This window comes from Mytilus galloprovincialis, chromosome 3 (genome assembly GCF_965363235.1).
Source record: "Mytilus galloprovincialis chromosome 3, xbMytGall1.hap1.1, whole genome shotgun sequence".
NCBI lineage: Eukaryota > Metazoa > Mollusca > Bivalvia > Mytilida > Mytilidae > Mytilus > Mytilus galloprovincialis.
In genome coordinates, this window is record NC_134840.1 from 44,394,598 (window position 1) to 44,417,863 (window position 23,266).

At 29.9% G+C, this 23,266-nt stretch overlaps 1 protein-coding gene across 8 annotated transcripts in view; it reads right to left on the minus strand.

Moving 5' to 3' along the window:
• LOC143068057 (LIM and senescent cell antigen-like-containing domain protein 1) overlaps positions 1-23,266 on the minus strand; it is a 38,083-nt gene that overhangs the window by 5,187 nt on the left and 9,630 nt on the right. Inside the window, exons 1-12 of one of the 8 annotated variants that reach the window (XM_076241799.1) lie at positions 22,804-23,077; positions 13,960-14,070; positions 13,406-13,510; positions 10,883-10,928; positions 9,627-9,693; positions 9,060-9,180; positions 7,726-7,797; positions 5,098-5,175; positions 4,478-4,573; positions 3,451-3,505; positions 2,282-2,374; positions 787-835 (exon numbers count right to left, since the gene is read on the minus strand). In XM_076241799.1, coding sequence (XP_076097914.1) covers positions 787-835; positions 2,282-2,374; positions 3,451-3,505; positions 4,478-4,573; positions 5,098-5,175; positions 7,726-7,797; positions 9,060-9,180; positions 9,627-9,693; positions 10,883-10,928; positions 13,406-13,510; positions 13,960-14,070; positions 22,804-22,931 — 1,021 coding nt within the window. In that variant the 5' untranslated portion in view covers positions 22,932-23,077. Of the gene's footprint in view, positions 1-786; positions 836-2,281; positions 2,375-3,450; positions 3,506-4,477; positions 4,574-5,097; positions 5,176-7,725; positions 7,798-9,059; positions 9,181-9,626; positions 9,694-10,882; positions 10,929-13,405; positions 13,511-13,959; positions 14,071-15,256; positions 15,375-17,186; positions 18,115-22,803; positions 23,145-23,266 lie in introns of those variants that run through there. The other 7 variants (XM_076241800.1, XM_076241801.1, XM_076241804.1 and 4 more) reach the window with 7 other exon arrangements.

Sequence of the window (23,266 nt, forward strand, 5' to 3'; positions counted from 1 at the left end):
CCAAATATACCAGCCCTATTGCTTATAGTATCTGAGATATGGACTTGACCACCAAAACTTAACCTTGTTCACTGATCCATGAAATGAGGTCGAGGTCAAGTGAAAACTGTCTGACGGGCATGAGAACCTTGCAAGGTACGCACATACCAAATATAGTTATCCTATTACTTATAATAAGAGAGAATTCAACATTACAAAAATTCTGAACTTTTTTTTCAAGTGGTCACTGAACCATGAAAATGAGGTCAAGGACATTGGACATGTGACTGACGGAAACTTCGAAACATGAGGCATCTATATACAAAGTATGAAGCATCCAGGTCTTTCACCTTCTAAAATATAAACCTTTAAAGAAGTTAGCTAACACCGCCGCCGTAGCCGCCGCCGGATCACTATCCCTATGTCGAGTTTTCTGCAACAAAAGTTGCAGGCTCGACAAAAACTACCTCAACCAAAAGCTTTAACCTGAAGTGGGAGAAGGAGCAACAAAAGATCGGACGGACCGAGGAAAGGATGCAAAGACCAAAAGCATTATGCCCATAAATGGGGCATAATAAAAATCTAAAATTTTCATATCACAACAAGAAAGCGTACCTGTTTGTGAAAGTAACATTCACAAGATGCCAAAATCAAGCTGTTTATGAGCAAAACGGAACATAGAATTATTTAAATAAACCAATGAAACAGATAAACATCTGAACAGAATTCAGTTCTAGTTGCTGTTTTTGATTCAGTTATAACAATAGGGACATTTATTTTGTGCAAGTTTATATATAAAATTCTTACCATCTCCTTGTACTACGTTGTTGCAAACAAAACAGATGTTACCAAACAACTGAAAAGAAAAAACTGAGTTTGCAAATAATGACATTATCAATTTCTAAAAAAACAAAAAAACAGTAAGGTGATCTTAAAAATTCTAATTTAAACAATTTCTCTTTGTTTTCAATACAACATTTTTATTTTTTAATTTTCTCTACAGCCAGCTCGGTACACATAAAAGTATTAGAAAATTGACAATGCAAAAAACTTCTTAATGAGGGTTGACAAATTTAACTTAATTCTGCATGTAATACATAAATACACACAAGTTTTTTAAATGAAATTGTACTGAGGGGAAATTTATTTATTTGTTATTTTACAAATGATAAAACCAATTTGGCTTTAATATATATTATAATTAGTGTTGTTAAATCGTACACTTTTGCCTAAACGGTTACTCAGGTAATCATTCAACCGATTAACCGTTTGTTTCATTTGATGTTTGAGACCTTATCTATAGTACCCTCAGATAGATATAAGACGATGTGGTATTAGTGTCAATGTGACAACCTTCCATCTAAGTCATACATTTACATTTTTATAAGATTATGAATTGAAGTTTGTCCTTTGGTATTATAAGACTTGTCTATGAAGATTCTTGGCGAAGTTTGACTTTTAATAATCAAATACACCGTATCAACTGTGGTGTTTGTAAATATTCTCACTTCAGATTGAAAAATTAAAAAAAACCTTCTTGATCTTGAGAATTTATTATTATGTGAAACCAATTATTCTTTCACTTTCTCTTGTCTCCAAAAATAATGTGGAGTGTTTGAACTGATTAAGCCAAAGCTTGTTACCTGTATTATCCTGTTTGTATTGATTACATTCACATTGATTTGCATTGCACAATTTTTTGTTAGCATTTCATTAAAAGTATGACAAAGCCTTGCACAACGGAGATTGCACATTCAGATGTAGGTCTACACAATATTAGATGAAAAATGAAATAATGAAGTAAATCGTAAAATTTAATCGTATTACGGATTTAAAATTACTGTTAAAAAAACATGTATACTATTTATGTTTCCTTAAGATCTTGCCCCGAGCTGAGAGACAAGTTCTATTGACTAATTAATTTTATATTTTTGGATTAGCAATAACAATCAATATACTGGATAATTGATCCGTCAAATTGACTACCACGACGACAATTTTTAAAGAAAACATAATCACCTTATGATTTCAATACAAATTTATATCAAATCTATCAAAGCTGAAAAAAAGTCTGGTTAGCGTTTTTGGTATTCGATCGTTCAAACGGTTAACCCGTTGACAACACTAATTATAATAATATCAGTTCTCATTTTTCTTCAAAAAACAGTGACATTTTATTTAAAGAGTTTAAAAGGACATATTTTAATGTACATAATCTCTTTAAATCACAAAATTGACAATAAAATAAGAAACTTTTGACTAGCACTAAGAGCCTCTTAACAATACACAATACAAGTCTTACCTGATGATAATGAGTTTCACAATAAGCTAAACCTTTCTTCTCATAATGCCTAGTCCCAAAGAATGGACGTTCACACTTGGCACACACAAAATGCTACAAAAGATCAAATGTTTCAAAATATATGGGTCAGATATCAGAATTTGATTGCTTATAAACACTATAATTACTTAGTCAAATTATTCACAGCAATGAAAACCTAGCCATAATTTCTTAATTTTAGTAATGCAGACTTTTACCTGTTAACAATTTTAATATACATAATGATGTGTTATACATGTATTTGTTTATTAATGCTAAGTGGATGCATAGGTACTTCATACAATACTGCAATAATATGAAAACATTTAAATAGCCAAAACATTATTTTATTATTGCAATGTACTACAAAATCTGTTTATGAGAACAAGCTCCAAAATATATATGTTTTCTTACATATATAGTGTCTAAAAATAGCAACAATCAACATTTAATTTATCTGGGGGTGGATCAGTTTGTAAATAAACTTAAATATATATATAAATACTAAATAATTAAATTACAATGCACAGATGCAAGTTCAAAACGGCACCCTCCCAAACAATCAAATAAAACTGGAATTAATTAGAAGGTAAATACAACATTTTCCTGTGATCCCTCCCCTTTAGGAATAATAAAATAAATGGGGAATGTACAATGCCCCCGCTTGCATTTAATATTCTAGAAGGACATAAGTCATGAATGGTAAAAGTGATGCTACCCAAATTCCTTCTTGATCTTAGTTTTGCGGTAGTTAGCTCTGCCAGTTTGTGTATAAGTTTCGTTTCATTTGGTCGAGGCAAACTTAAATTGGAGAACGGACCAAGAAAAGACAGCATTTTTTCATTTTCTAAAGGGCAAAACTCTAGAAAAGTAAAAGTTATGCCACCAAAATCCAAAATTAATCTGTTTTGTTGTAAGAAGCATTTTGTATAAGTTTCATAACTTTAAGTTGAGGCAAACTAAAGTTAGCTGTAGAGAACAGACAACATTTCAGGACATACAGGGGTAAAACTAAATGCGTCCTCTGCTATGATGGGGCATAAAAATACTTAGCTGTATTCAATAGAAGAATCTGCTTTTTATCCTTCCTATATCAAGATAAGGGCATAAGTAAACACTACATGAAGGATAACACCTGAAGACATAGTTACCTCAACATGCCAAGCTTTTCCTAAAGCATGAACAACTCTTTCTTCTATTGGACGTCTGAAAATACATAATAAACAATTTATTAATTTGATATCTGGGGCCACATTTACAAGAATGTATGTTTCTCTCCCCAGGGCTACCCTCTGAAACAGACAACGCAGACAGGCCTTTTTTTAACTGGATGTCACATCTTTCATGCTGACAGTTTACCCTTGATACATATTACTTAATCAATAGATAACTCCAGAATTCCAGGAAGATTTCTGGTAATATCAGAACCATTGTGGAAATGGAAACGAATAATTTACATGAATAAAAGAAAATCTCGATTTTTTGTGGATAATTATTTTTGAACCGGGTGGGGGGAGGGGAAACAATTTTTAGTTTTATTTTTTGCGTAGTGTAGAACAGTAGTAAGTTTTAACTTTTTTGCACTGGAAATACTAGTAGATAAATATAACATATATGAACCTTGGTATATACTAAACAAATGTTGTGAACAGGGTTAATTATAATCACTTATAAAATCTAGATAATGGATAAATTTGTGTAATTTGACACATAATTATATCAAACTTTTTTATCTTAAAAATCAATTCATTAAGTACTTTGCCAAGTAGATATCTAAAAGGACATGTGAAAAGTATGATTAACCCTAGAAAGGACATGTGTAAAGTATGATTAAACCTTCATGTTACTAACTGGGCTTAATATGTTATTTGAATTGTCATTTGTTATCAGGGTAAAATATAGAACAGAATTCATATTCACTCTGAAATAAAGTACAAAAAAAATAATCTGTATAACCTGTAAACCTTTTAATGCGAGCAATTTTGAACCTTTATAAAGTACTAATAAATGATTTTTTTTTAACCTGCTTTTTTTCTGGTATAGAGCTTATACAAAAATTAAAGTTTATCGATTATATTAAGTGCAGCCATTTCTGACAAACACAATTTATTTATTGTTTATTTGGAAATATGAATTAATATGATATGTATCTGATGAAGCACTATAAAGTATACATACCTACAAGCACCACAGATAGGAATACCCATCTTATCATGACATCTCAGACAAAACAACTCTCCACCTTTTTCTCTACCATTGGCATCCAACTCATTTCTACAAGTATAAAGTAAATCATATCTATTTTTTCAAAACAGTAAATTTTTGGTTAATATTAATAAACTTGACATGCAATTGCCTTTGTTAGAATTGATGTGGATCTATAGCTAGAAATATTGATACAAAGAAAAGGTCCACAACAGACTTATCAAGCTTTTTAGTGAATATCTTTTTTTTTTTTTGAGAGATAACACGAACTGCATTTGCATTCTTTGACATATCTGACAAATGTGTTCAGAGCATGTTGCTAATGTTTCCCAATAAAAATATTCAAGTGGATTTAAAACATGTTTTTGGTATCATCAGTGATGGATAGATGAATGTATAATTGTTTTTTCTTTCATCAAGCGACAATATGGGAACATATTAATGATTGTAAGGTGATTGGACTTCAACTTCATCAAAACTTAACCTGAAGCAGGACAGAGAGAGATGTACAGACAGATGAACAAACAATGCACACACTGAAAAACATAATGCCCTTTGGTAGGTCACAAAAAGATTTCACTGCATTAACTTACCCACAGGAGGTACAATTAAAATGATAAGGGTGGTAAGCTTCTCCTTTAAACTTGATATGGCCATCTTCAATAATAGCACTGCAAATAAAAATACAAGGTCATTTACATTTTTTTTTAAAACTTTTTCGCTAGACATATCAACTTCTGACCATAGTTTTTTTCAGTTTAAAAATTTTCTACAACTCCATGGCAGATCAATTTTTGTGCTTTTTTTTTTAATTTGAAGGATAAAAGTGCATTACTTTTTAAGAGTTGATACCATTGTATAAGGGTTCATTATATGCGATCAAATCATGACCTACATATGTATCCTAATCAAACAATAAACAAGATATGACTATTGTTTTTATTGCATTTTGTACTATTAACTATCTTAAATCCAAATAAGGTATTATACAACGCTGCATTTCACATGTTTAACACTTTGAAATGACCATGACCTGTTCAAAATACAATGGCAAAATAAAAATACTATTTGTGCTCACACATATCAAACATATCATAGTTTAAACATAGTACAATATTCTCATACTTGTCATCATGAGTCATATTGAGAAAAGAAATATCACTCAATAAAAATCTAACTTGTTAATTTAACAAGTAATAAACAGAGTTAAAAGAAATGGAAATATTGAGATTCACAAAAAAATTGTTTTGTATATTCTTTATAAGCTCTGTGCCACTACAATTTCTGCAAATTATGCTTCTAAAAAGCAATGTAATATATTGCAGTAAAAAAGGTAATCTTAAATCTATGTCCTTAAAACTTGAACTATATATAAATAACTTGACAAAAATGTTCTTTTCAAATTGACCCAGAAATGAGACTTGTTTCAAGTATGTTTCATATTTTATTACCAAAATTGATGAAAAGTTTGACATTAAATTTAGTAGCCCTTCTTCACTTTTTTTTTTATGTCAGGCATGTACAGATAGAAATATATAATTATTCAAAGGGTCAAATACTAAACTCAATGAGATAGTTTAGTTTACAGACCCCCAATCTATAAGCTATTAAAGTAATGTTGACAATCCAAAACTTATCAAACCTTATCACTAAATAAACAAAACCTATGGCCCTGTCCCTAAAAACAACTCCCACAGTATGTATTTATATCTCATCCTTGGTGCTATCAATTATCCCACATTGATATATGTATTATATGAGGTTACTTCCCTGATAAAGAGTGACCGATCCAGGAGATCTAAATAGTTATAATTAATTCAATAAAATATCACATTTAAAAAGACGCCCAATATGCAGTACACCTCCACAACAATTAACAGAAGTTTGTTAATAGTTATAAATGAACATCATCAAACAGCCAAAACAAAGAACAGGCAATGTTATTTTCTCTGACATATAAACTTAGATAACAACTATTGTACTTCACCTTTACATTCCTACTAACAATGGCATTGTCTGCCAAAATTAATCACGTTTGTATGACTTAATCTAAGGTATTCTTAAAATTAATACATATTTTTTATATAAATTTTCCTCTATGTTGTTCAAAAGATCTATTAATCTAAGGAATTGTTAAAACATTTTTTTTTTTTTAATTTTCCTCCATGTTGTTCCAAAGATATATACTAGTTAAACAAATAGTAATTTAAGATAACAGTCCAGTGAAAAATGCTGTCCTGAACAGTGAAAGCAAAAATCATCAATATTGAACTTGACCTCCATTTTGACATCAGTAACAACATATTAAAATTTGAAAAGCTTTGGTTGAACAGATCATGAGTTATAGCAAGGACATGACTGGAATTACAATTTTTCAATCTTTCAAGAACCATAATGTCCTGAACAGTGAAAGCAAAAAACATCAATATTGAACTTGACCTCCATTTTGACATCAGTAACAACATATTAAAACTTGAAAAGCTTTGGTTGAACAGCCCCTCACCCACTGAACAGCCCCAAATCAATGACCAAATAAAGTTTGTAAAAAAGAATATTTCCAGGTGAAACATGAATGTTTTGTATATTATTGAAGAAATCACAAATCCTCATTGCCCAGGATCTGTTGTGATCTTTGAAAGTCATCATTGACCTAAAAATAGCCCATGGAAATGTCACCAATTTCTCAACACATTCTATTGCTAACTGATTTAAAAGTTTTTGTTTTTCTAATTTACATCATATCAGATTCAGTGTAGGAGAATATACATACAGGAAAAAGATTACATGCCTAATCCGTCAGAGAACAAGATATATAATGAAATATCTTAACACACAAACAGTTAAAATATTATTCAAAGACAGTATAATTTTTCAATTGTATAAATAATTAGACCATTTTTATGTTTGTGGAGACTATAATACATGATTTAATGTATAGTTTCTTGATGTTGCTAGATCACTGACTTGAATTACAATTAATGATCTCAAACATTAAATAAAGTTATCTTGACCTAATTTTAGTAATGAACACAATATTTTCCTTGTTTACTTATTCTGAGATATAGGTCTAAATGCATATGGGCACAAAGAATACTTCAATTGAACCCAAATCTTCCATTGTTTTATTTTGTATGACATACCTATTTATAACTATTTCTTAAAGACAAATATGTTCTTCAATAAAAACTTAAGTCAAAGTAAGTTATGACTTCAATACTTACTGACATTTGTGACAGACATATTTTCCCATTCCTTTGGCCCTTTCCTTGTTATTGCATTCTTTACACAAGGCCCTATTAAAGAAAAACCATACATAATACATGTACATGTAATATTAAAATTTACACTTATAAACAAGATCAATGAAACTTTCAATTCTTACAAAAAATACCAACATTACACAGCTTTTTCCACAAAAAAAAATTCTCTTGATAGACAATTATCAAACTGAACTTAATCTGTAGTCCTAAATATTTGTTGTTATTTCAAAAACTTTGCTTACTTTTACAAAAATATATAAATTTGTCAATATTTATTTCAATATTTAGATCTAGAAATCTTTTCTACATCTACAGTTTATCAATCAGTTCAGTGATTCTGCAGTCAATGGGAGATAACTCTAAATAAATTAGATAAATTCCAAACCGTCTCATTTCAGAGATATTATCATGATTATTTTGTTATCATTTCATTAATGTTTTTTCCTTAAAATTTTGTAAGAATAACAAATAAAATGCATTTTTATTTAAGGGGTGGCCAGCGTATAATTAAAAGTGCCTCCCATGCTACCTGTTAATTTTGGAACAGCCTTTAAAATCAACACTGTATTCAATCAAGATTTTTGAATATAATTTTTATTGGTATAAATATTAATCTTATGATCAGAAAATAAAATTCTACCTAATTAGTATTGTTAAATACAATGCACATTCATGGGGCTAGTAACTGTCAATAACTATCTTGACATTGTACAAGGTCATGTTTTTTTCTGACTGTTAATGGCATCTTTATATGAAATACACTGGTGTTGGATGTGTAAAGATTGATTTCACATTCTGAATGGGCTTGCAGAAATAAGGAGAAGGTAATTCAGTGGTAATTGCTTTTTGGTATTTATGTATCATTTTTTTCTTGTTCTAGTTTTTTGTTCATAATTTAGTTTTTTAGTTTGAATTCTTAAACATTTGTCATTTCGTGTCCTTTTAAAGCTGAATTTTCAATATGGGTTTTGCTTAGTGTTGGAGGTCTTACAATGATCACATCCTTTACTTTTATATTAATGTATGCAAAAATAAATAAACAAGTTCCCTAAATGTCAAAATTATTCATACCTATAGAAATCTTTTCTAGAGATAATTTCTTATCAGTCCAGTAATTCTAGTCAATGGGAGATAACTCTAAATAAATTTAAGATAGATATTACTAAACAAATCCAATACATCTTATTTAAGAGATCTTTGTACTGAATTAAGGAATACCTGGACTTCTTAGTTATGTTTGTTGATTTTATTTTAATAGTTTTTAAATAAAATGTATATGCTAGCTAAAGTCAAACCTTCCAGCATTTTTGACGAATCCAGCATCAGCCAGAGGGGCTGTACACAATTCACATCTAAAACAATCTGGATGCCAGTTACTATTCATAGCCTTGATCACTCTACCAATGATAAATTCTCCTGAAAAAAAAAAGGTTATACAAAATTTACCAACATTATAATTATAATGTTCATTGATGAAACATAACATTTTCAACATTTTGATTGAAAATTTGGAGCAACTGCACGCCAGAACTGGCATAATATAGGGTTATAGCACAAAAATTGGTTATAATTGCCCTTAGTAGAAATATGATTAAACATGAACTTGTGTCAGAGTGCGAATAGTTTAAGGTGAAATTTCAGGATTACAATAACTGTTTTGTTATAAAAGTGAATTTCAGTACGACACGAATGATTAATAAACTTTTGACGGCATATAAGCATGAGAGTAAATTCTCCCTTTAGTTGAAATTGGAAATGTATACAGATAGAAGGATGTTTGTTACAGCTGTCTAAAGTTAATAAAACTTTCTGTCAGATTAACAACATTTATATTTATATATTTCCTGCTTATGAATGCTTACTACACTTTCCACAGCAAGGAGCAAACAGCATATGGAAGTCGTGTTCACAGTACTTTCTTCCATCGAACTGAAACAAAAATGTAAATAATTAGGTCTCTGTGAACATACTAAATTTTATCAGCAGAAATTAAATATAAAGTAAGCAGTGTCTGGCATCAACAATATAATTTCAAATAATATTCATTTTGTTTTGATGAAGTGATTGTTTTCCTATATGAACAATTTTCCTGTCATAAATCATGAACCTGTAGTTCAATTGTTGTCTTTGGTTAATGTCTGTCATATTTTTTTTCCAAATTGTTTTGGTTCAAATTAAGTTGTTAGTTTTCTTAACTGAATTGTTTTACAAATTCATGTCAAGGCCTTACTATATTGCCTATTATTGCTAACATCCATTTCCTTTGAACTTTGGTGGATAGTTGTCTCATTGCCAATCATACCACATATCCTTGTTTTATAGTGATACGAAATGTATAACAGTTAATTACATCCTTGTCCCATGTCAGAAAATCAGTGTGATTTTGCATATCTAAATGTATTTTGAAATCATAATCATCTAGAGAATTTGATGTTGAAAGTAACTTGTTCAAAGCAAGTCCCTGTTCACTGTACTCAAAACTATTTTTTTTTAAAAAGAGGCAATATAGACTGTATACTGTTAAAGAACTTGCTCTGATCTTTAATTTTAATGTCTTGGTTTTTGTGTCAGTTCATTGCTGTCTAATTGGCATTTATCCCTTGACTTTTTTATGTTATGTATATGAAGGAGCTTCAAATACAAAATTCTATATGTTTACTTTTTTAACTTGATATAAAGAAACCCCACAAATGTCTATCCTTCGTTTGTGTTTTTATAATTTGCATGTTTTATCCTTGTACATTGTAGTGTACTTTGGATTTATTCTTCAGCTTCATACTAATTCAAGTCTTATATTATTCAAATTTTGGTTATAATTTGTAAACACAAAAAGTGTTATAAGTTAACATGTATGTTAATGTACTTAAATGTTATTGTTTTTAGCATGCATTCAATTCTGCCTTATATTCAGTATAGTATTTATGTAGTGGTATTGTCATTTTTTTTTTTTAACATATATCATTTTTATTACTTCTTCTTTGGAACCTTGAAAACTGCAAAAAAAAGTGTTGAATTCCTACTTTTTGTCCAATTTTTAAAGCATATATAGTTGAAATAAAAAAATCCATGTGAAAAGGAAAGAATAGCACTGGATCACAGATTATAGTGAGAAATATACCTCATAAAATACTCCATCTTGAAAAGGCTGGAAACACTGAGCACATCTGTAATAAAAAAGATATAAAATTATACATTATTTGATCCTTTTCATCTTGAAATTCAATCTGAGAAAAAATTATTTTGATCATTATGACAAATGTGTGCTTTTAAAATCATGTATCTAAATGTATAAATATTTCCCCAAAACATGTGTCCAGTGAAAAGCTACCAGTCAAATGTGTGTGTGTGTGTCATTGTGTATGTTCATTGCAATTCTTATTTCAGCCTTCATTGTCTTATGTAATTATCTGTTTATAAAAATGCCATAGACAAGTTCTCCATGTGTTTGATATGGACCATATATTTCTTCCAGACTGCTACTAATTAAATTATGAAAAGAATTATATATTACATATTGTATTTATTAAAATGTTCTCCAGTCAATGCAATTTGATCTTTTGATATGCAATGTGACATGGATAATTTATATCTCCCAGACTGCAGCCAATTAATTTATGAAAAGTGTTAATATTTTCTACAATTGAATCTAATTACAATGATGACAAATAAACGTCTATCATCTTTATAAACGCCTTCTATTGTGAGTTTTCACAAATTAAGTCATTTTAAAAAGTATAATATATAGTCACATTATCCAAAAAAAACTGCAAAATCCATGCTTAAATTGTAGAGATCAAATACAAGTATGCATGCACCTCTCAGATGCACCTAGTTTAATAGAGCAAGTAGATGTTTATATACATGTAGGATGCAAGTATGAATAATACAATGTACAGGATATTGCCATAAATAATAATACTTAATATGCAATATGACACTAGCTATAAAAGAGATAATAAATGGAGTTATATTACATCGTTTATTATACTGTAAATACATTATGTTATTAATCCAGGTGTGTATCAAAATATTAAATCTCCTTCCATATGGCTGGAATCATACTGATCAAGAAAATTTGAACTATTATCTTCAAAAAATTTAAGAAGCACCATTGATGCATAAGCCTTTCAGACTTCTTTAAAAACATAAAGGATGACCTAGTATCAGAAAAAAAAATGTTTTTTTAAAAAAGAGTATGTTTACCGAAAATAAATGTAAAATGATGGCTTGCCTTAGCCTTTAATATAAGGATATTTTACTTTTAGAATAACACAAATTAAGAAACAGTGTTTTAAGGAACATTATAATACAGATCATTTTGGTCAAGGTTGCCTTACAACTTTTGCAAAATTTAGAGTTTAGGGTTATGTATTCCATACCTACATATCTTTTTTGAAATTGTCATAGTTATTTTGGTCACAAGGACTCAATGCATCTCTTATACATATGGCATACATGTCAAATCTATAAAAGAACTATAAAAATGTAAATACTTTGAATGCTGTTTTGAGGCATTGAGATTACATAATTAAGGATTTCAGATGTTAGGTAATCACCTCTCATAGGGGGAATCCTATCTCAAATCAGGAAAGTTCGATGGTCAATAGCAATTTCAAGGATCCTATATCGTTGCAATCAAAACCAATATTCAACACTTTGTAATTAAAGAAGTGACTATCAGGTAAATCTGTAAATCTTATTGTCCTAATACAGATTTAGATTTTCAGTTCAATCATATCACATTATCCCTTATAACAGAAAGTAAGTTATATGTAACAAAGCAGAGGAAGGACAGATAAGGTGATTACAGAATACCATCCATTCCATAAGTAGGGGTATTGCTAGGAGAAAATCATTACAAAAACAGTCTTGTTCTAAAAAAATATGAAAACAGAATACAGTAATTATTACTCCTTTGAAGCAGCTTATTTAGGGAGCTAACTTCCATGTACTTAGTCAGTTAACATCAGAACATACCCGATACACACTTGTATGTGTTAAATTGTTAAATTGTTAAATGTCAAATAGTAAGACTATTCTGAAAGTTTTTAGCATGCAATGTATTTTAGACAAAATAATAACAGTAAAACATGTAGGGAATTTCTTGTGAAGATTAAAATTCCATCTAAATTAATATTCCTTTCAGCTGATGATATGTCTTAAGAGTACTAGGTACTAATAAATGATGTAAATTGTTACTGAATATATAAAATAATGTTTTCACACACATGATAGTTCTTTGTCACCTTAAACCCTTCCACATTTAAAAATAAACTTGAGGGCAAATAAATACAAGTAATTAAATTATTGTTACCTACAATTAAACATTAGCAGACTAGCAACCTAGGTATACTACTTTGCACCTTTATGCAAACTCCCAATGTGAATGGGTAGGAAAAAGCTAAACCCATCTATGCTGTAGCTATCTATATAAATATGATCAACAATATGATGATCATGATGAAAAATAAACTGAAAGATTCTAGTACTAAAGGGCAAGTAGCAGAGACAGACATGCATTATTGCAAGAAAATGCTTAGCAATGTACATGGGCCAATAATGCTCCTAGAAAACATGTGTTAAATCAGGAAGGATAAAAAAGGGGAGAGAACTGGTGACAAAACGTTGTGGCAGTACTTACACAAAACATTGTTGGTGCCATACATCACCTCCAAAGCTGAGCATAGACTCCCTATCATTAACAATCATGCCACAGTGTGTACAGGGCAAGTCACAAGTTCTATTGCTGTTCAAGGCAACACACATATATATATATATATTATACAAAAAGGCTCACACAAAATCATATACATGTATTTGGAATATCAAATATATACATCAAGCGAAAGAGCAAAGATATAGTGACAGCAGGCATATAAAATCTAAATGCACAACGACATCTAATCTATTTTGAAATACAGAATAAATAAGTAGCAGAATAATGAGACTTGTATTGAATAGTATATTATATATCAACCAAGTTCAATGAATTTCAATTTTGCAAAACATATAATTTACAAATTACAAAATCTGGTATTAACTAATTTCTGAAATTATTAGGTCTAATTCTATGTATTTTATTTCACAAAGACATTTTAAAACATGTTAAGCTAAAGGTACATTAATACATGAACTAAGAAGCTAAAAACAAAACACAGAAGAACATCTAGATCTACATTCTATACAAAAACTTACACGAAACACTGGGTGTGCCAGATCTCTCCATTCGAGTTGACTATCTGTTCTTGAGGAGTAAAGCCCTCGTTACATCTGTAGCAGACCCCATTGGCCAACGACATATTGGTGCTGTAAACAGAAAAATATTTACATTTTAGATATGTGACTGGCTAATTGATGCATTAATTCACACATATATCTTAAGGACATGTCAGAAGGATAAAAGTTTGTTGTTTAAATGTACATGACAGACTTCAGGTAAATGGTAAATTGCATATATATGTTGATGAAATCAATCATATGTTCATTCATGAATGAATCTAGGAGTGCAGAGGTTCAAGTAATAATAGTCATCTATATATATAACTCTGCAATAAAACAGAAATGAAAGGGAAAGCAAACAAATAATTCTTTTCATATCATTCATGTATTGAATAATTTACTAAAAATGTTCAAAGTGATTTTATCACTTGACCAGTAATTATATAAGTGCTATATTCACTTATTAACTAACAGCTTGAGTAGTAAGATAAAGGTAATTTTGTGTTTTTGAGAGTGTTATGTACATGTTTATCGATATAAATCAACTGTAAAATTATTCCTATATAAAAGTGAACACGACAGTACAAGTTCTTATTTACAATCTACATAAAATAAATATAGAGAAATTTATCATTACGTAAAATCTTTTAAAAAGTTCAAACTTGAGTTTAGTATTTGTGAATATCAATGTGCGATTTTCAATTTAAAATTATTTGCCTTTTATATCAGTATCAAATTGTGTGCCTGATCACTAATGTAGTGTGATCAAATGTCACTCAACAAAATGGTAAATCATTCAAGTGATATATTAAAGTTATCAAATATCAATCCACTTCTATCATCTGAACTACAATTGTAATAGGAAATAGACACTGAAAAAAATTATACATGTGAAGCTTATCAATAATGGGAAATTTCAAAATATATTCATTTTTATTACAAAATTTTTCATCAGTGGCTCTACTGAAATCAAACATGCATGGCATCCGTCACAACTAACAGCCTTTTTTAAAATGGGGTCACCCCGGGTGTATATGAACTTAAAGGATCTACACCTTTTATATTCTAATACATTATTATACAGTAATGATGTGCTGGTAATTGACCCATGAAAAGTAACAGTCATATTTTATCGTTCATTCAATGTTGAAACTTAAAATCTTCATTTACATATCAATGAAGTCCAAGTTTGCCGACAGTATCTTATAAAGATCTATTTACTTCAACATATTTTATGGCTGATTGAAATTTAATTTAAGAGAACATCACTTACGCCTTCACAAGCTGAACCCTGGGTTTTGTTTTTGATCTGGTTGTCATTTTGAATCCAAAAAACTTTTAAAACCGATTCACTGAATATCAATTGTAGATACATATAAAATTCTCCTTGTTTCAATATGCCTACTCAATTTCGTTTTATAAATAGCTAAATCTTCCATTTCCTTCTTAACAACATCCTAGGCTTACTTCAAATTCTCTTAAACAGATATATAGTACTTAATACAGGCAGTTGACTCTTTTCAACCGAAATATAAGGTTTGAATTCAATCATTTAGTGCTCATTAACAGCCACATGCAGTGGCGGATCCAGGGGGGGGGGGGGGTTCCGGGGGTTAGAACCCCCCCCTTTTTGTGGGCCGATCAATGCATTTGAATGGGAGCATATAGTTGGAACCCCCCCTTTACTCTGGGTTGGGAACCCCCCCTTTTTAAAATGGCTGGATCCGCGCCTGACATGTAGTAGAAAAATGAAAGGAAGATCAATGTTTCTGACTGCATCCAGGTATTCCAATGTTATTGTTTCACTTGCTGTTTTTTTATAACTTAATTATTTTCTATATAAATATGCAAATCATTCAGCATTATCTATTTTTTGTTTTGGTTTTGACCCCTTTTCTCCAGATTTGGTCTCATTTATGACTGTATACAAAAGTAACATATGGACAAACCCCATTACATGTGAGAGAAGTTGAACATTCATTTCTTTTTTACTGGACATAAAACAAAGTGTTTTCCCTATCGGATTTATACATAGTTGGAAGGAAAACACTGAAACCAGATTATGTTTTCCAGATTTCCAAATAAATAATTACATGTATATAATATGGTTCACTTGACAAGATGAACAAAAGGTTGAAGGTTGATACTATCAACAGAAGCTCCTGAACCACCTCATTGATAGAAAAGCCAAAATCACTAAAGCCCTACATGTCATGTATAAACAATGATTCTAGCTTTCATACGAAAATAAAAATTGAACTTTTCTTTATATCTGTATACATGTAGGTTGTTACATTGAAAAAATTATAAAGTAATTTGTTTCTACTACATACTAAAAGTAGGTTTATATAGTAATATATTCAGAGGCGGATTTAGGGCGGGGCCAGGGGGCTTGGCCCCCCTTTTTGGGAAAAAATTTGGTTGCTTATATTGGGAATCACTGAAGCGTGACTGGACCGGGCCCCCACTTATGAAAATTTCTGGAACCGCCACTGATATTTTAAACAAAAGCAAGTCACGATCATTACAGGTGCAAATGTACTACAGTTGCACGTTGTGAATATACATGTACTGTAGTTGGTTTCACAAACAATTCACTCCTCTTTTGGGCAGATATAATTTTCAAAATATTTTATGATTTGTTCACCCACTGGTTTCCACAAACAATCCCTGTGTTTCATCTTATAGACTGGAGTTTGGAATTTACCCCACTAGCATGCATAAACAACAATCTTCTCAGAATAATTAGGGTACAAAATTTTAGTATTAACTTTAATAACTTATAAGGCAAAGAAGGCATATAAATCTTGAAAAATACTACACATTACTATATTTTGACCGTTGCAAATAGTTATGTGTGTTCACTTTTCTTTTCAATATATAATTTCCCCCCCCATAAACTCATAAAGTAAAAGTTGCAGAATTAAGACAAGAAATTAAAGGAGTTCTAATTAAGGAAATTCTCTTTGTCTACTACTGTAAACAATTTAAAACTACATCTACAATTTTTTTCCAGGAAATAAATGTTAATTTCGTAAACATACTAATTTGTGCAATAGTCATGATAGTCCAGTTATGGTTAAGTGCATTTTTAAGAAAAAAAAATTTTCATCAGTGTTATGATTTTTTTTTTTAAGAAGTGTCAAGTTACAAATTTATGTTATCTGGATATAAAATATGATAAATTCCAACAGCTGATTTACCTGTTAAAACCCTCAGGATTAGGATTTTCTTCATTATGTAGCCTACGACGCTGAAATAGGTCACTTTCTGTGTTATCATTTAAGGATTGCAGACGCAACCTTTCCCTATGGGCTGCAAGTGATGCCATTGTCAATTCCTAATTGAGTGATTTTGTCAGTACTATAATAGTTCACAATAAAAACCGAACACAGTGACACAGATGTACAAATGTATCCTTATGAAATTCAACACTTCATGCAAAAATCTATTTTTACTTGGAACACAGACCTGTCATGTCTGTTAAATAAATTAACATGTGCACTGGCAACAAGTAAAACTCTAGAATCTAAATATCATGAAATGTATCAAGTGGTCCTGATGAATCTCAAACACAGGTAGACCTAACTAGGCACAATAAAGGTACTACCAAAAATCTATTCTTTCAAGATGTTAAATCCCAAGTTTTTCAGACTATTACAAGAATCTTTTAAAGATAGTATCACTGAATTTCAAATTAATTTTTTAGCTTCAGGTTAAATGTTATCAAAAAATATTATCCAAATATACATGTATGTGCATATACACTAAATTCACTAGAACAGATGTTTATACTCTAGGCTGCTTAGTTTCTACTTCTGTTTTTAAAGGTAGCACGGAAAATAATCCTTCTATGAATGGGCTTTTACAAAGTAGTATGATCCTCAATATTATTGTTGAAGTCACCAACCATGAAATACGTTATCTATTACACTATTAGTGGAATTGAAATAAAATAGTGTTCAACCATGAATAGGTCCACTATTTATCATCACAGGAATTTTTTCATGTAGTTTAATTACTCAAACCCGTGTCATGATAGTCACAATAAATGTTATGTATCACATCTGGTTACAACATTTTTTACATGTATTTATTGGTGAACCATATGTCTGTCAGTATTCAAAACAATATATCCAATATATACCACTTGTTTTTTTCTTTCTTCTTCAATTACTTCCCCTTTGAAGTGTAATTGTTGAAATATAATATCATTTAAAAACACATATGCATAATGCATTAAAAATATGCAGTGTCAAGAATGTGATATTAATTACTTCTTCAGAAGTCAAATATATCGTTGGATCTACACTGGCATAGAATTGGGTTGGTAAACAAATACAGAATAGGTGTATGAGTACAAGGGATTTCCGTCAAATTTGGGGAACTTGACATATCTAAACCTGTAGTTTACTGAGTAAACATATCTTTATTTACTTGTAGGACATTACAGCAATATAATACTGATTTTATCTTAACCAGCAGATACTTCAATGAGGGTCTTTATCATTAGAAATTCATTCTTTCGAATTCCAATATAAATTGTATTGAATAAATTTAATGATTTTTCCTTGTGTTTTGTAAAACTTCTGTTACATACATACAATATCTCTACTACAAAAAAAGTACTGGTTAGTGAGGTCACTACACATGGTAATATTATATCAACTCATTTGTTTAGAGGCATGATATACCAACATAAACAGAGGAGTTTCACCTAAAAAAGATAAGCTGTTCCAGCCTAATTTTTTATAAACATTTAAATCTAGCAAAAGCAATCCCTTAAATGTTAGTACATCCATGCATATGCATGTTTACATTTTGAATTTGTATGTGTTTTAAGTATATACAATGTATACATGTAGCTAAACTATCAAATCGAAAAGAAAAAAAAACATTTTTTAAATTTTCTTATTTACATTTTCTTTAGCAAAAAAAGTCTCTAGCCTACATCATATTCTAATAGAATATGTGTATATTTCTGAGCTCTTTCAACTGAGACTAATATATATTTAGGTATTAGTGCCAGCTTTCAATTCTTGTAAGTCTGTATAATACAATTATTTTGTTGATGAACATGAAACACTTGAAATTATTTTCACTCATTCACATATAGTCCTATTTCTTTAAACAAGCTGAATTTGCATTTTATTAATTTCAAATCAGAATTTCTTTGAACTAAAAACATATATATGCACAAGGAACTAGATCAATTTGTTCATTAGTCAAAATGAAACAGATCACAAATTGTGTAATATAACCCCAAAACCCGCTACATTTCTTGAAAGCTATAGGACTCGACAAGGACATTTCATATATTTTCAGCTTACAATGCCTTTGAAGAACAATTATATGAATTCATAAACATTAAACACCCAAAAGGAAACCTTAAGCTTAATGAGTAAATATTTGAAACTCATTAAGAAGATCTTGCCAGCTTCATCTTTATTTCAAGTTTGCAAAAAATCCATTTACACCATAAATAAACAAGTCTATCTTAACAAAAAGAATTAAAATCTGTAAAACCCAATACAGATTCATTTTACTTTGATATCTTTGTTCAGACTAGAAACTTTTCTAATCTTCTGACAAAATATATGTTGAACCAATATTGACCCTCTGTCCATAAATACCTCTAAATAAGACTTAGGGATCAGTAGATTGCATAAGTTTTTTCAACAGGCCTACAAAAATATTTAGCATTATTTGGATAATACCTTTTTTAAAAATATATTGCCAATGGGTTTTAAATAAAACCATAATAATTAAATTTAAATCCTTACATTTTAATATAAATAAGAACTACACTATTAAGTAGTTCAGATCAGTATTAAGGTTAATGATTAAAATAAACCTGTAAAAGCCCTTGGGTTAAGACCATTATAAATTCAAACACTTATGAATTTACCTTTAAAATGGCAGAAGAGATAAATGCTTTTCTATTTATGATCAACCCCCATTATAAAGTGAACTTAAGTATGGCAGAAGACATTATCTGAAAAAGATGGTACATGTAAGATAAACATTTTTAATTTTCTTACATTTTTACTTTTAACTATTTATGACTTCTTTCATGTATATTTTTAAAATCACTTTGAGTAGCTACATGTAGATATATATAATATGTTTTCTTGATTTTGGGAACGACTATAATTTCTCACAATCACAGATCATGCCAGGTAGTGCTACAATGTAACAACAAAATGTATATGTTGACATAGTATTTCAATCTACATGTATATATCATGTCTATACATGTAAAACATAAGCATAGCTTGAGCAACACAGTACAGAGTTCCTAATAAACATGGAACATACTGTAACACTCCAAAATGTGTATATAACTGTAAATTCAGAAAGTATTGTGATGTTTTTGTAATTAATGTGATGTTTTTATAATTGCGAAACCAGATGCTCCACAGGGCACAGCTTTATATGACTGCAGAGGTCGAATCCTGAACGGTTGGGGCTAGTATGGACACAACATTCTTGAAAGCTTACAATTTTTTTTTTGCTTTTGAGCAATTCACTTTGCTGTTGAATATTAATCCTCTCAACAAAAAAAATATTTGAAGAAATTTTCTTATCATTTTCTGAAATCTGAAATGAGAAAAAATTATCTCAATTCAAATTTCTAATGGAGTTTCGACAATAACTACCCATTTAAATACATCAAATTTATATTAATTAAAAGTAAATTCTAAAAAAATAAATGGGGAATGTGTCCAAAGGGACACAGATGATGCCCCCACTAGCATATAACGTTATAAAGGGACATAACCCAAGAACTCTAAAAATGAAGCTGACAAAAATTGAAATTTAAATTGAGTTTAGAGGTAATAAGCATTATATACACATTTCATTAAAATTAGTTGAGACAAACTTAAGTTAAGAGAACAGAAACTAAAAAGTTCTTCAATTTTCCATTTGTAAAGGGGCATAACCCTAGACTTGTAATTAAAGTGCTTGTAATCATTATCACTGAATGGTAAAGACTGCTTTAATTTATCAGTTGGTAGTAAAGTGAATATTGCATTGTATATTATAGCATTGATTTAAGTTGATTCAACTACTATTCTGGACAAAGAAAGATAACTCCAATTTTCAAAGATTTCATAAAGCATATTGGATTTTTGTGATTCAACAACCATTCTGGACAAAGAATGATAACTCCAATTTATTGTCTTGAAACTACAAAAATGCTTGTTTTTGACCATTGTTTGGTCCTTTATTCCTAGACTGCCCCATAACCCACAAAATATATGCCAACCTTCTACTTATGATATTAAAAAATTGTGGTACAATTTTAGAACAATTGAAATACTTAAACACAACTTTTTGTACTGACATTAGATACATGTAAATGCTTGTTTTGGGCCCCTTTGGGCCCCTAATTCCTAAACCTTAGGGACCATAACCCCCAAAATCAATCCCAATCTTACTTTTGTGGTTATAAACATTGTGTTAAAATTTTATTGATTTCTATTTACTTACATGTATACTAAAGTTATTATCAGGAAACCATCCGTCTTCAGACGACGCTTACATACCAATATACGACTGCAAAATTTTTTGCGGTCGTATAAAAATGTGACTGGGTTATAATCGTAATAATAAATGCTACAGTAATTTCTGAATTTACAGTATTTTGCTCAAAAAGTGTTAAATTTTACCTTTATTTTTCACAATAAACATTATTTTTAACTTAATTTAGCAATAAATTACCAATTGACGACTGAGGGTAAAGGACATTCCTACCCTCTTGGGATAATGAATCCCTCTTCAAAAATAAAGGTGGACACATTTCAATTTGGGCATTTTTTGAAATTTTGAAAGAGATGATTAAAAGTTATGAAAAGGACATGTTTCTGTCCAATTCAATTTGGGATGAATGGAAATGAACATATTTGAGGGGAAGGAAATTCAAAATATCATGTTCTGAAACAGACTAAAGTATAACTTTTTCATTGAATTTATTTGAACGATTCTTTCAGAAAACAAATATATACAGTGTCTTTTAGCATCATGGTAATGTGATGCTATAATCTTAAATGAGATGCAATCTGAATTGGTTTTCTTATAGATTATGTTATGGATGTGATGCTATAATTTTTAGTAACAATATGGTATTTCAATTTCCCCTGTTAACCAGGATGCTAAATGAAATATCTGAGGAAAACACTGTATATATACAAATGTATGTATCCATCATCAAACTGAAGTAAACCTAGCAATTTGTGACTGTCTGATGTGTTCACTGAATTATTAAATCTAAATAAAATTGAAATACTGCTGGATTTTTTTTTAAATATGCAACATTAACTGTAAACACAAATACATATACAAATGTAGTTTTTGGTCCTGTCATCCAGACACCATACTTCATAGTCGGAAAATTTCACACAATCAGGGGTCACAACTCTGGAAGTTACTGTTACATGCACATGTCAAAACGATCAATGATAATAAATGAACATGAAAGTAGGAAAACAAGTTAGCAAGTTGTACAAATGTATGTCCATATCAATGTTTCAAAAAAAACTTTCTATTTTCTGTTGATATTTTATAAATTAATAATAATACAGTAGGAGACTCAGAGATTGTTGCGTAAAGAAAACAACATAATGTCCATCTCTAGAATTATTCTAAATTTTCAAGAAAATGGGATACACATTACATAAAATTTTAAGTGTTTAATGCATTTCCTTCTCTGATTCAGGCCCTTATCAATTGATATAAATTCCTGGAATAAGAAAAAAGTTGAATCAATTTTGATAACAGTATATAATTTGTATAGGCTACAAAAAAAAAGCTACCTACATGAATTTTTCTTCATTGTTTAGGAGGTCCTCATCAGATAGAGTCCCACAAGAATCCATATCACTCTCAACTTTAAAACCAGCACTACTAGTCTCATTGTCATTAATGATATCATCATCAGAATCCATATTTCAAAAGGTCAACAAGGAAATGAGCAATTTTTATAATTTTCCAATTACTTCATTATTTCCCTTTAATTTGTAACAAATATATTTTAGTGTACAGCCGACTGCACTGTAACGGAAAGTGAAAGCGGTGATAAATGATGTCACTTCATCAGCTTTTTCTCAACAAGTATAGTGTATAAACATATACACAAAGTACATTTGGTTGTTTTAGTCCACCCTCTCAACCTCAAGTGAGCTCCAGTATAAGTATAACCAATTATAAGTGTTTTCCGTTCTTGTCAGCACTAAACAATGCAGAAGGTGATTTTACATTAATGTACATGTATTTGTTGATC